Source organism: Microtus oregoni, unplaced genomic scaffold, assembly GCF_018167655.1.
Source record: "Microtus oregoni isolate MIOR12 unplaced genomic scaffold, Mior012 000021F_ref0000039, whole genome shotgun sequence".
NCBI lineage: Eukaryota > Metazoa > Chordata > Mammalia > Rodentia > Cricetidae > Microtus > Microtus oregoni.
The window spans coordinates 26653342-26667873 of NW_024543080.1; the positions used below are offsets into that span (position 1 = coordinate 26653342).

A 14532-nucleotide genomic window follows, 5' to 3' on the forward strand; every position below is an offset into this window, starting at 1 on the left:
CTAAGCCTTCCAGACAAGAAGAGGAGCGGCTCCTACGGCTTCATGCCTCACAGCCTGCTACTAGCGAGGGTTCAAGTGCAGCTCAGGCCAGGAGTCAGCCTGGGAGTTGATCTAGGCTACGATTCCACCCAGAGGGCCAACGCAGAATCCCCCACACCAGCAGAGACGTCACCCTGACCAGCTCAGATCCCTAGACTCTGCCTGCCCACACCGAACCCAACACTCTGGCGCTAAGGGCGGGCGGTTCCATCGCATTGCGGAACCAGAGAGTGGATGGAGGCGGCAAAGGAGCTTTCATAAACTAGAGTAGCTCTTCCTTTTTAATTAAGACTTGGGATACTAGTGCTGGCCTTGAGGAATGCTGAGGTGTGCCTAGAAACCGAGAATACTAGATCGATGTCCCCTCCCCGCGGATGGTACGGCCCGAAATGGGCGGGACCTGGAGACCCGGCGCTGTCCCCGTCCCACTCCAGGAGACCAGCGAGTGAGCGCGCGCCCCGCAGACCCCGCCCCCGGCGCCGGCTCCGGCTCCGCCCCTCGAGCCCTCCCCTCTGCCGCTGCGGGAGACTGAGGCGGCTCTGCGGACGAAGCTCCTCTGTCGCCTTCCTCCTCCCGCGAGTGCCCAGGCGGCTCCTGGTGGCGACGCTGCCCAGGGTGGGAGGCGCGGCCCCGAGGCGGTGCAGCCCTCGGCGCGGCGCAGCCAGCTCTCCCGCCCGCGCGGCGCCGTGACAGGTGCAGGGTCCCCGCCCGAGACCCACCTGCAGGGGCTGTCGTGATGCCCACCATGAGGAGAACAGTGTCGGAGATCCGGTCTCGTGCGGAAGGTGAGTGACCGCAGCAGCAGGAGGCTGTGCGCCCAGCACGCCTGGGGTCCGACGTGTGTGTGTGTGTGTGTGTGTGTGTCCCATCTCTTAACCCCTCCCAGTCGTCTGGTTGTCGCCTCTGATCCCTAGTGGACCCCTCCTGCAGCTCTGCCTTCAGTGCACTGGCAAATGCTTTCCAGGATCCAAAACCTACGAATTTGTGCGCTGGCGGGAGCCCCAAGGTTTCCTTTACACCCGCAGCGCGACTCTTCAGTCCTTGCCTCCCAGCGCACTCACTCCCCCCACCCCCGCCCTTCACCTCCCCCTCCCACACGCACACCGAAAGCGCGCAATCTTTGCAACCTTTCTGTTCCCAATCAGCTTCCCCACCCCCATGAATAGATTTCCCCCAATCCCCCGGCCTCCAGTACCCACTGTTGTTGTGCTGCCCCCATATCACGGCTTCCCGAAGAGCCGGTTTGCCATTCCCAGGCGTCGCGATTCTTTGATCCACTGTTCCCAACCTCCCTGGGCTGGAGGAGCCTTAATTGGGTTTGGGTTCTCAGTGGGTACCCGGCGGCGTTCCAGTCTCGGGAGTTCTGCCCCCTGCGGCTCACCAGGCTCTAGTTCGAGGTTTCATTTTTGTTTTTCTTTTTGCGTGAAGCCTGCACTTTGGCCGGCTTCGCGGATTTTGAGTAAGGTGCATGCTTTCTTTGCTCCACCCAGGGCCAGCTGTTGAGTGGCTCCACTTGTAGGAAGTGTGCAACAGATGCCCTAGGTTATGGACAAGGGCGCCTTGGGAAAGGCTGAAAGGCTGTGTAACCTGAATGAGGAGCCCTCTGCCTCCCGTCAGGCGTGTGGCAGGCATTCAGTAAACATTCCTTGGTTTTGTTAGTGCAAAGCTAGAACGCTGTACTTTTATTTTCCTCTGTTTGTTTTCCCTCTACTGTAATCCTGCCCTTGGACGCTGTAAGAGGTGGGATAGCACGATTTTGAGAAATAGTCTGTCTTACTATGGTACTGATTCTCATCCCTGTCCCTATCCATGACCAAAAGGTACATGATAAAGTGGTTCTGATGGGGGGGGGGGGGGAATAGAAGTGAGGAGAGGAAGGCAGTAAGAACTGTACTGCTCTCTTGTGAAAAATAGGGATTCTGGGCTCTTAATAGGTAGGGTTTTCTGATTCGAAGAGACAGGGAACTATTAAGTTAAACTGCTGTGTCAGAAGGTGACACAAAAGTCAAAATTGACCTGTATCTTACTTAAGAATTTAGTACTATAGACATGGGTTTGTTTTGTTTTGGTTTTTTTTTTGGTTGTTTGTTTTTTTGTTTTTGTTTGTTTTTTTTTTGTAATTTTGAGTGAAATGAATGAATGCACTCACCAATTGAGCCATGGAAGCCATAAAGTGAGGACAGTTGGTGTTGAAAATGTTATCCTATTAGTTGATGTTTACAAATAATAGCAACTGATAGAGTAAAGGAAATAGAGGGAAGAAGACGAGATCTAAAACAACAAGGCTGTGTCAGGTTGAGAGAATTGCATTAGTATTTGAGAGGCTGCACTGTTGTTTTTGATTGACACCTGTGTTGTTCAAACCCTTCCCCAACAATTGCCTTATGGGATCTTGCAACACTTCTGGAGGCTGTTGAGTATCATGGTGGGGAAACCTGACCCAGAATGGCGTTGTGAGCTGACCAGAGTCAAACAGCTAGTTCAGCAGCAAGCTCGTGTCAGGAGCGACAGATGCTACTGTTCATTGAGTCTGTGTGGTCCTGTGTATTCACAGTATCAGGGCTGTGGTGCTGATGGGTGAATGACCCCCCCCCCCCATATTGGTGGATTTCACCTTATTAGGTTCCAGTATCCCTGGGCTTGTTGGTTGGCCTCCCCTCTGGTTCCTCTCCTAGGAATGATCTTTGCCTGCTCCCACTTACTAGATAGGCCCTAATTCCAAGCTGCAGTCCTCTTGGCCTCAGCTGATTGGAATAAGGTGGGCTCCTCACTCAAGGGGCAGCCAATCCCTGAGTGATTCACGAGTTTGTAACTTTGTGGCTCTCTAGAAAGGAGTCCCTGTGCTATCAAATGGCTTCTGGGAAAATTAAACCTAGAGGCAGAGGGAGAATCGAAACAAAAAGGGGCAGAGTTAAGTGGGCTCGCAGGAGAAAAACTGGGTGGCTGTAGCGTACCCTGCAAATAATACCCAAACAGGCAGCGGAAACTGGGTGAAGAGCAGAGGACCTTGCCTTGCCCTCCTTCCGTAGTTTTCTGTTCTGAATTCCCAGTGGAGTGTTAAACCATTTCACCTCCTTTGAAGTGACTTGAATGGATTTCTGTTCCCTGGACTTCAGATTGGCCAGATGCACAACTGCTGTGTCTTGTAAGTTGTTTACAACCAAACCGTAAAGAAAAACCTTAAATAAAGTAGGCAGCAAATCATCGTAGTGGGCAGATTGTTAATTGAACTAACTGTGGGTGGTGGTGGCATAGGTCCTGTTTACATTTAGGGCTTTAATTTGTGTTTATTAATGAGCAAGAGAGTAGGGATGACTGCAGAGCCCTCTTGTGGTGCCAGCTTTGCATATGGAGAATCACAAGGGGATCATGTTAAATACAGATTCTCATATAGGAGCTCCAGGGGTGTGGAGAACCATTATATTTATGACAAGCTCAAAGGTCGGGCTGAACACTGCTGACCTGCAGACAGCAATCTCTAAAGGGCATTGAAACTATTTCAGAACTAGAAAGTGACGAAGGTAATAAGAGTGGCTTGAAAGAGATGCTGTAAATGGGCATGGCTTAGATTAGACTTCAGGAACATGGCTACAGGTAGGGGAAGTCTGGAAGGAGGGTGTAAGTTCAGACAGGCGGAGCATGGCTGGATCAAAGCATTGTGACTACCAAGTGAGTCATTTGGCTATAGAATTGAATATTTGGACAAGGTCTTAGACTTTGCCTAATCTAATTTCTCATTTCAGCATGACACTAATATACAGTCCCCGAAGGGCCTGGTGTGGTGCCAAATCCTTATCACAAAGTGGTACCCCAAAGAACCATGTTAGTGCAGTCAAGAAGTATGTTGAAGTTTGATGGGCAGTCTTCCTTGGAAAGGTAACATGAGGGAGGTCTGATATAGATCTGACTAGAGAGTGTTGCAGGCAGAGGGGATGGTCTGGGCAGAGGCCTCAAGGCAGGGGAGTCTGGGATGTTGTTACAGGAACACACCCAGGCTGAACTCTACAGTGAGTGAAGGGCGGGAGACAGACAGATGACAGACACACACACACACACACACACACACACACACACACAAATGTTTGTTTTATTTGTTTGTTTTCTGAAAGAGAGTATCCAATCTGCATATTTAATTTTAATTTCCATGTTTATAAGATCCCAGTGCATGAAGATGCAGCTTCTGAGACTGGACCCTGGAGGAGAGACTAGAGTGGGCGGGCGCAGTGGCGGCCTAGGTGCCTCCTGAGGTTCTGGTGCAGAGTCCATTCTGAGGAATTCTTTCTTACAGTCTTGAGCCTGACTAGTAGAGAGAAACCTATCAAACCGACCAAAGATGCTCAGTACAATAAGAGAATAATTCAAATTTTATAATTATAACACACACAAGTTGACTGTTTCTGCTGAATGCTATTGTTCACACTTATAATCTAAACACTTGGAAGACTGAGGCAGGAGGACTGCTGAGTCATCAAGGTCAGCCTAGGCTAGAGAGTGAGTTCTAGACTAGCCTGGGCTACAGCACTAAAGAAAAGAAACAGAACTGACATGTTTTAAAGATCCTTAGAAATAGTGAAGTCAGGTACAGGGAAATAAATCAAACTTGGGACGTTTCAGTTCAAAGGCGATATTGAAACACTCATAGTTATTTTCTAGAGAACAAGAAAGATGAAACAGAAGGTTAAATACTTTCTTTACTGCTATCCCAGCTAAACCAAATGGGTATTGGAACACAGTTTTCATCATCACAGACTGAAATACTGATGGCTCACATAGAATACTGATGTGGGGTTCCCCTCTGTATTGTGATGAATATGTTTTATTACCATTAGTTAATAAAGAAGCTGCTTTGGCCTATGGCAGGGCAGAATAGAAAACTAAGCTGAATGCTGGGAAGAAAGAAGGCAGAATCAGGCAGACACCATCAAGCTGTTGAAGGAGAAAGACACTGGAACCTTACCAGTAGGCCACAAGCCTCATGGTGATACATAGATTAATACAAATGGGCTAATATGCCAGGCGGTGGTGGCGCACGCCTTTAATCCCAGCACTCAGGAGTCAGAGGCAGGCGGATCTCCGTGAGTTTGAGGCCAGCCTTGTCTACAAGAGCTAGTTCCAGGACAGGCTCCAAAGCCACAAAGAAACCCTGTCTCAAAAAACAAAACAAAACAGACAAAGAAACAAAAAACAAATGGGCTAATCTAAGATGTAAGAGCTAGTTAGAAATATGCCTGAGCCATTGGCCAAACAGTGTTGTGACTAATATAGGTTTTGTGTGATTATTCAGGTCTGGGTGACCAGGAACCAACGTGCAGTCTCCTTTACAGAATACCATTTTCCTCTCTCAAAAGCTAGTGTGGAAGAAGCCAGTCAAGGTCAGCCATGCCTGCCACATAAAGTCCTACAAGATATTGACTCCGTAGGCCTTTCTACTTTATCATCCTGTGTTGGGACCAGCTTTGACAAGTATACCACTTAACAGGGTAGGGGCATGGGGATTAGAGAAATAAGTAAAGCGAACAAAGACACAAATGAAAATAATAAAACAGAATCATAGGGTAGTATTGGGAGGGAGTTCCATATACTTTTGTACCCCAATACTACAGGGAAGAAGGAAAAAGATTGCTTTAACAGGATACAAAGGACAACTAGAACAGTTACTTGTGTCAGTGCTTAGAGCCATCAAGTCATTACTTCCACGAGAAAAGCATTCTGTTCTTTAGGCAGTGAACCCACCCTAGACCAAGTATCCTGAAGGCAGCCACTCCTTAAGTCAAACCTCAAAATTCAAAAGAAGGAGCAGAAGTGTGCTTGAATCTCTGACCTTGGTCAAGGTGGAGTGGATCTACCTGTGGAGGCCTCCGTGTTGCAACCACACCCTAGGTCAGGGTTTGTAGCCAGAGTTGTTGTTAACAACTCTAAGCAAACAAAAACTCTCTGACCTTCAGACAAGGTGGGAATAGGCTCACGTGTTTGAGCCTCCACTGTCCTGAAGTTTTACACCTTAAACGGCAAGGTCGCTGTGTGTCAGCTCTCTTACAGGAGTTCCAAAACAAGAAAGCCATAGGGGGGTGGGGGGGTAAGGGATTTTCTTGCAAATGCCACACGATGACAAATGCCCCATCTGCGTTTGCACCCATCTGCAGGAGAAGCTGGGCAGTGGAGTTTTCCAGCTGAGCATGTCACTACTCAGTGGTGTGTCACTAATGTGAAATGGTTCCTAGGCAAACACGCTCAGTCACAGTCAGGTACCCAGACTGCCAGAGGCTGTTGCTTGAAGAAAGTGGGGAAAATTTTAGACCCCATACTTTACAAAATCATCCGCATCATGTTATTCAAAACTGAGGAAATATACTTTAAAACAACAACCATAAGCAGACCTCCCCATGGGCTTCTGTTATTTTCTGTTGAGTGTTCCAGTGTGGAAATGTGAGACTAGTCAAGGTTGTTTGAAACATGCCATGATGGATTTAGAACCTCTGAGCTTTCATCCTCTCAGCAAATAGCCACCTTTGTGATATTATAGAGTACTATGTTCAGTTCACTTCAAAGATAACAAAAGGAGCAAGGTAAGTTCTCGCAAAGGACAAATTTTAGGAAGCCTTTTCCGTTGTATAGACCAAACATGACTGAACGACCTTGTTTCTTTGGCCAGCGTGTGTGGTGTACCTGCCTTATGCCAGCTAGTTGGGAGCTGGTACAAAAAGGATGAATGAAAGAGTCATGGAGATGGGTTTATAACCAGGAGCAAGCACTTGATCCAGTCTCGAGGTGTCGTTTCAGCTAATGTCATTCTGAAGACACTAAGTGCAGCAGACTCCCTTAGGTTGTCTAACATATAGAGAATCCACCCCACGTTCTGTCAGTTCACCGACAGTAAAACAGGATGCTGGTGCCTGGTTAGCAGCCCAGGAAAGTTTGCCCAGGCAGAGGAGGCTTGTGGAGGCTGTGAGGAGTCTGCTATGTGCGTCTCTGCTGAGAATTCTGTTAGGGTGAATGTCAGCGTGGGGATGGCTGCCCTTGGCTTGCCTTTCATTCTTTACTCCCTAACAAATGAACCTTTCCATGCTCTTGTCCTCTGGCTTGTAAGCTCCCCAAGGGCAGGACTGTCTGTCAGTTTTGTTCACTGGTATAATGTCACCCTATGGGAGGGCACAATGGACCAAATCAGCAATTCTACTCACCCAGCCAGTTTGTTGGGCTTACATATAGGACCATAAGGGACACAAACCAGCCACATCTCAGAAAAGTCTCCCCAGAGTCATGAGTGATGTCTTATAGCTGCATAGGAATGTCCCCTTCGGTTATATACTCATATATACTCAACAGCCTCTGGGGGCCACGTACAGTTGGGGCAGAGTTTGCCCAAGGAAATAATTCGCAGTAACTCTTTAACCAGCATGTGCTGTGTGTCCACTGTGTGCCAGTTGGAAGCCAGGACAGAAAGGGTGGTGAATGGAGTTCCTAAGGCAAGGACTGTGCATGTTTGGGGTCCGTATTTGTTAAATGCAAAGACTGCTCTTCATTTCATTAGAGTTTGTTTGGCATTTTGGTTAGCCTGCTGGTTACTCAGAAGTTTTCTCTGGGTATGCATTTAGGCCAGTTGAGGTTTTTTTGTTTTGCTTTGTTTTGTAAACAAACTCTTGAGTAGGCATCATTATACACTGTACTGTCCCTTTTCAATTATTTCCATGGGCAAAGTCTCTAGAAATAGGACTTCTAGGTCAAAACTCTGTGTGTTTTAGTAATTTTCGATACATATTTCAGATTTTCTGGAAGGATTATTTTGCTTTAGACTTCCATTGGAAATAATCAGAAAGTGTGTGTTCTTCTGATTATTTCATAATCTCTCACTCTTCTCGGCAATCCATAGTGAATTTTATTTTATTCTGATAAATATACAGCTCTGGAGGGGTTACCTCTGTAAGTCTAATTAGGTTTTGGGTAAGTTTAGTTTTTGATTTGTTTCTGAGTTTTTTACTTGTATTCCTATACAAAGTTTATTTTATATTAATATTTTCTTCTAAGTATATAATAATTGTGAGCTCTATGGTGGCATCTGCATGCCTGCAAAGACCACACTTGGGTCACATTCACCTCCCCTTCGCTCTCTCCTGCATTCTCCTCTTATCCCTTCCTATTTTTACATTTTTTTTTCAGATTTTACATGCAAGAGAAAACAAGATATTTGAATTTTAAGAACTTCTTGTAGGTTAAAGATTGAACTTCTTCCTTGATTGTACGTTATCTGTTAGTTTTATAGTATTTTGCATGTATGCATGCTAATCTTGCCAGGGGACAGTTTCAGGTGTCATTTCTCAGGAGCCGTCTACCCTTGGTTTGCTGTTTTGAGGCAGGGTCTCTCACAGGTCTAGAACTCTCCAAGGAGGCTATGCTCTCTGGCTGTTGACTGAGCTCCAGAGTTCTGCCTGTGTCAACCTCTTCAACTTTGGGATTACAAGTGTGCACCACCAAGCCTGACCTTTTACTTCTGTGGTCTGGGGTCAAATTCAGGTTCCTGTACTTGCAAGTTAAGCATTTTACAGATTGAGCCAGCTCCCTAGCCTACAAGTTACCTTCTAAGAACTATTATCTTCTAGATTTTTCTTTTGCTTAAAATTTCTCCTTTGGCCGGGCGGTGGTGGTGCATGCCTTTAATCCCAGCACTTGGGAGGCAGGGGCAGGCGGATCTCTGTGAGTTCGAGGCCAGCCTGGTCTACAAGAGTTAGTGCCAGGACAGGCTCCAAAGCTACAGAGAAACCCTGTCTCAAAAAACTAAAAAAAATAAAATAAAATAAAAATTTCTCCTTTGTTATCACTTTTTATTTCAAGATGACAAGTTTTTACTTAAAAATTTCTTCCAGTACTTCTAGGTTTCAGTTTGTATGAGGACATCGCTAAGTCCTGAGGGTTTCACTTTCTTTTTTTTTTTAATTTTTTTTTTTTTTTTTTTTTTTTTGGTTTTTCGAGACAGGGTTTCTCTGTGGCTTTGGAGCCTGTCCTGGAACTAGCTCTGTAGATCAGGCTGTTCCCGAACTCACAGAGATCCACCTGCCTCTGCCTCCCGAGTGCTGGGATTAAAGGCGTGCGCTACCACTGCCCGGCGGGTTTCACTTTCTTATGAGATGTCAGGTCATGGTCTTATTTTTGCCTCAGATTTCTCTCCATTCAGTATTTAATATTTATATTTAATAGCTTGATTTCCCCATTGTGGTTTAGAGTGCTTCTTTACACATGAGTTTTTCTGGCGTTGATCTCCTACCTTAGAACTGGTGCTAGTTAGTTTTCTGTCAACACAAACTAGAGTCATGGGAAAAGGAAATCTTAATTGCGAAAATGCCTCTACCAGATTTGTCAATAGACAAGTCCATAAATATTTTCTTGATTAATGATTGATGTGGGAGGGACCAGCCTCCTGTGGGTGGTGCCATCCCTGGGCAGCAATCCTGTGCTGTATAATAAAAGCATCAAGAACAAGCCAGCAAGTAGCATTCCTCAGTGTTTTCTGTTTTTGACCCTGCCTCCAGCTCCGGACTTGAGCTCTGCCCTGGCCTGTCTTGATGAAGAACTCTAACCTATAAGCCATAGAGACACTCTCCTCTCCAAGTTGCTTTTGGTCATGTGTTTATCACAACAATAGATTGCTAGAGCAATCCCCACCATTCTATATTAGTCCTCTGTTCTGTTACCTAATATCACATTCCTTCATAGCAACTTAAAAACATGTTCTTCAGCTGGGTAGTGATGGCGCATGCCTTTAATCCCAGCACTCAGGAGGCAGAGGCAGACCGATCTACAAGAGCTAGTTCCAGGACAGGCTACAAAGCTATAGAGAAACCTTGTCTTGAAAAACCAAACCATATTCTTCAGTCTTACTCTTGCTGGTCTATCTTCTTACAGTTTTTTTTTTACTGTTTTTATGTTTATTTACCCACTCAAATTTTTAAATTTATTTTCTTATTTATTTTGTATCCTGGTCACAACTTCTCCTCCCTCCTCTCCTCTTAGTTCTTCCCCCAATTCTCTCCTCTGTTCCCATCCCCCCAATCCACTCCTCCATTTCTATTCAAGAAAGGGTAGGCCTCCCATGGATATCAACAAAACATGGCATATCAACTTGCAGTAAGACTAAGTACCTCCCCACGTATTAAGGTTGGGCGGGCAAGGCAACCCAGTATGAGCGGTAGCCCCTGTTCCTACTGTTAGAAGTCCCACAAGAGGACCGAGCTACACAACTGTATATTGTGGCATCCTGTCTTTTGAAATCTGTCGTTTGGGTTTTGGTTTCTTAAAAATAGATTTAATAGCCGGGCCGTGGTGGCGCACGCCTTTAATCCCAGCACTCGGGAGGCAGAGGCAGGCGGATCTCTGTGAGTTCGAGACCAGCCTGGTCTACAAGAGCTAGTTCCAGGACAGGCTCCAAAACCACAGAGAAACCCTGTCTCGAAAAACCAAAAAAAAAAAAAAAAAAAAAAAAAATAGATTTAATAAACAAAAGCCATCTTTCGTACATTTTATTCATTTTTATTTTATTGATAACAAATGTGAAATGGATGTAACTTTCGACCGCGTGTTTTTATGTAAGGCCCTTTTCACCTTCTCCCCTGCTGGTCTGAAGAACTGTAGAACTGGCCTTCATGGATTATTTACACCTCTAATTGCCTTGGCAAAGAGAAGTGTCGGTGTTAAGTTAAACCTTTATTCATTATTTTGTGCACACTATCTTTGAAGTTGGCTGATCTTGAGCCTGCTGGGACTATGCTCAATGGGATCAGCTTAGTCATGTGACAGACATTTCAAGTAGGCACAGGAAAGGCAGGGACCAGGGAGCCTCTTTAGTGGGTCAGCCCTGCTTAGGTGAAGTATGGGAAGGCTTTAATGTTGCAAGCAAACTCAGGTGAGCAGCGGTGAATTCAAAGGTTGCTTTGTTTTGATTCCAGTCTGGGAGGGCTTAGGCCCTGCCAAAACTCTGGTCGCCCAGGTAAAGTGACCCTGGTGTAAAAAGCCATTTCCTTCCAGCCGTTACCGCCATCTTTTCTCCTCTTGGCGGCTCCTTACTCTCCTGTCTTGATCATCTACAGAGCTCTGACTTGGCACTTTTAAAACACGACACAATAAAAGGTGGGGGTTTCGGTTTTGTTTTGTTTTTTCCTACTCCTCTCCAACATTTGTTGTCTGTGGTAGCTATTCTGACTGAAAGGAGCAAACTAGTGCAGCCATTATAGGAATCAGTATGGTGGTTCCTCCACAAAGAGCTCTCAGTGACTCATCCGTAGTACTCCTGGACTGATACCCAAAGGACTCCATATCCTACCACAGAGAATGTATAAGTTCATGGTTTCTGCTGATAGGTTCATGATGTCCAGGAAATGGAACCAGCCTAGAGGCCCATCAACAGATGAATGGATAATAATAATGTCATACATACATACATACACAATGGAACATTATTCAGCTATAAACAAATATGAAATCATGAAATTTGCAAGGAAATGGATACATCTGGAAACTATGCTATTGAGAGAGGCACCTGAGCTCAGAAACACAAAATCTCCATGTGCTCTGTTGGTCTTGGCTATAATGTAATCATATGTGTATGTGAATAGGTATAGGTGGAATAAAGTGTCAGGAAGGAGACAACAGAAGGTAGTGATAGGTGAGTAGGAAGGATGGATGATGTGCAGAAGGACTGGAAAGAGGAAAAGAAACCAGAGTAGGGAGACCACAAGGGGGAAGCAGAGGTTACCAGGGAGTGTGGGAAAAGAGAAGGAGGCCCACAGAGCACACTTTGAGAATTTCGTGATTGTATGGAAGGTGTTGTTTGTCACTTTTAATTTGTTCCAGGGCAAGGGGTTTGTAATCCAAAGTTTTCCCCATTTTTTTTTTTTTGGTTTAAAACTATTAAATCACTACTTAATATGTAAATTGCATTGCTATACATAGAAAAGTTGTTTTAAAAATAAAAATATTTATACACATACACACACACACAGATGCAAACATCTTGCCACCATTTCCCCAACCTTCAGTGCCTACCACAGTGATTGGTGCAGTCCCAGGAACAGATACCCTATCTTCACTGAAGATGCTGGTACCTAACACAGCATGGACTTTAGGCCTTTGCACTTGTGGGCAATTTTGATGCTGATCCAGACAGACCTACCAAGGCTTCTGAATAACATTGTTTGCATCTTCTCCACCACTGCTCTTGGATGACACATTAAGACACACTGACTTCAGGTGGCAGAGTTCGGGTTCTGAGGGCCTCCATCGCCCATGACCACAGCTCCCAAACTCCTTCTGCTCCCGGGGTGTCATTCAGTAGCAGGGACCAGCTGACCCTTTCAATTCTCTAGTGTATCTTACTCTTTTTCTTTACTCCAGGCCGTGTCCCATCTCTGGTCAAAGAAAAGAAACATCTCCATGCATAAATTTTACCCAGGTTTGATATGTTGTACCTTATTAGAAATATGCTTTATTAGAAATATGTTGGGTTCCTTCTGCCATCTATGCCAGAATTGTAATTAATGTTCTGTGGTAAAGTCTGTCCATTTTATTAGTTTTGTTTATTTCCACGGGTGGGGGCTGACATTAGAAAAATGACATGGAAAAACGGTCTACCATCTTTAGTGCAAAATTTGCTCAATGTGGGCAAGGCAGTGGCAACTTTGTGTGAACTAAGTGGTACTCAGTGCTGGCTTCATGGTCTTACTGGGGGCTTCTAAACCATTCTGGGGCTTCTAAACCATTCAAGTCTATGTAAATCAAAGGTTGTGTGTTATCTCTTAGGTAACAATGATGTGTATCAGTGTCCAATACACTGGCGTAGGTCCCTGAGTTTACATGATGGCAGAGAAGATGAGGAACAGAGTGTGGAAGGCCACAGCAATTACTAGCCAAGAATCCAAGGGCATGTGGCTGTACCTGGTAAAATTTTATCTTAATCACCTGGTTACCAGATGGTGATAATTTTATTCCTTTTAATTCCCTTCACGGGAATGATCGAGTTCATGAGATGATACAGCCATTAGGTTTGGAGCTTTACTCTCAAATTCTGAACTGATTATTCAGTTCAATATAAGCAAATGCAAGGTGTATGTGGTTTGTTTTTAGCTGTGTTCCAACCACTCTACGAGCTTGTTGACGGTGAGTGACGCCAGTCCTCACGCTCTCTAACCCCTTTGCCTTATATGTAGTGGTAACTGTTATATCCACTGTTATATCCATCCTGTGTTTGAGGGCCAGAAATGTATCATTACTTTTCAGCTAACAGGCAGGACGGGGAAGCTTAGCAACTTGGCAGAAAAGGTCTTTGAAACATCTTTGGTGACTTTTATCTCCAGGGAGGAGGCAGCCCTGTCAGATCCCTGTTGATTCCTCTAAGGATTGTGTCCAAAGCGCCTTCACCTACAAGATCTTAACTTTAAAAAAAAAAAAAAACAAAAAAAAACAAAAAAAACAATAGAAGAAAGCTTTGAGTTATTAGTTCAGTTCAACACTAGATAGCCACCCATTCCTGTCTTTTTAAAAAAAAAATCAGAAAAGAATCATTGCACAGGTTGACTTTTTGTTAACTACAAAGTGAATATAATTAGCAAAAGGAAAAAAATTAAGGCCCTCTTAATTTCCTCAGATACCTACTTGAATTTCCCCTGGTCCTATTAAGTCACTCTCCCCATGGACCTTATTATCAGGGCTTGCAAAACAATCGCCTGTATATTTTACTGTTGGCTAATACCGAAGATCAAAGCTTTTTGTCTGAGCTTGACAGTTCTCTTCATATCAGGCATCTTTCCGTATGTTCGACTGGAATTGTCTTTCTAAAGGCATACACAGAAGCAGTTGAATGGCATCATTTCTGGCTGTTCTTCTTGTGGCTTTGGTCTGTTCACTGGCACCTGTTGATCGTGGAAACCATAGACAAGTAGAGTGTGTTTGCTTGGTGACAGACCCCTATGGCTCTCCGTCCTTCAGTGCTCACCCACGTCTCTTTGTCAGCTTTTAAAACATTTTTTATAGACTACATTTTGATCTTATTCTTTTCCCTTACCCAGCTCCTCCCAGATCCTTCCTTCCTGCCCAACTTCTCAGGAGAGAAAGAGGTAAAAGGGGAAGGAGGGAGGGAGAGAGGGAAGAGAGAAAGAAAGAAAGAAAGAAAGAAAGAAAGAAAGAAGGCGGGCAGACTAAAACAACAGCAAACAAATAAGGTAAGGTAATCACTGGGTGTATCAACCACACTCTAGGGCAGGCACCATGCCCAGGAGAACTTGGCCAACCCAAAACAGGTGTTCTGTTTAACATCTCGCACTAGTGTCTTACAAAGAATTCCTTTGAGAGAAAGTGAAATGAGGCCCTTAGACTTCCCTGTAAGACTGATGAGCACCACTGGTTTTGCCCTTTCAAAAGCACTGTGGCCTTGGGAAAGTTGCTGTTAATCTCCTTGCAGGTACCAGTTTCCTTTGGCAGAAGGCTAGTAACCGCCAATAACCTGTCTGC

The 14532-nt window shown here is 45.0% G+C and overlaps 1 protein-coding gene across 5 annotated transcripts in view; it reads left to right on the forward strand.

Annotated features, from left to right (window-relative positions):
• The first annotated feature begins 555 nt into the window (after positions 1–555).
• Atp8a1 (ATPase phospholipid transporting 8A1) overlaps positions 556–14532 on the forward strand; it is a 209039-nt gene continuing 195062 nt past the window's right edge. For all 5 annotated transcript variants that reach the window (XM_041671068.1, XM_041671072.1, XM_041671070.1 and 2 more), the window contains exon 1: positions 556–824. In XM_041671068.1, the coding sequence (XP_041527002.1) occupies positions 776–824 (49 nt within the window). In that variant the 5' untranslated portion in view covers positions 556–775. The remainder of the gene's footprint in view (positions 825–14532) is intronic.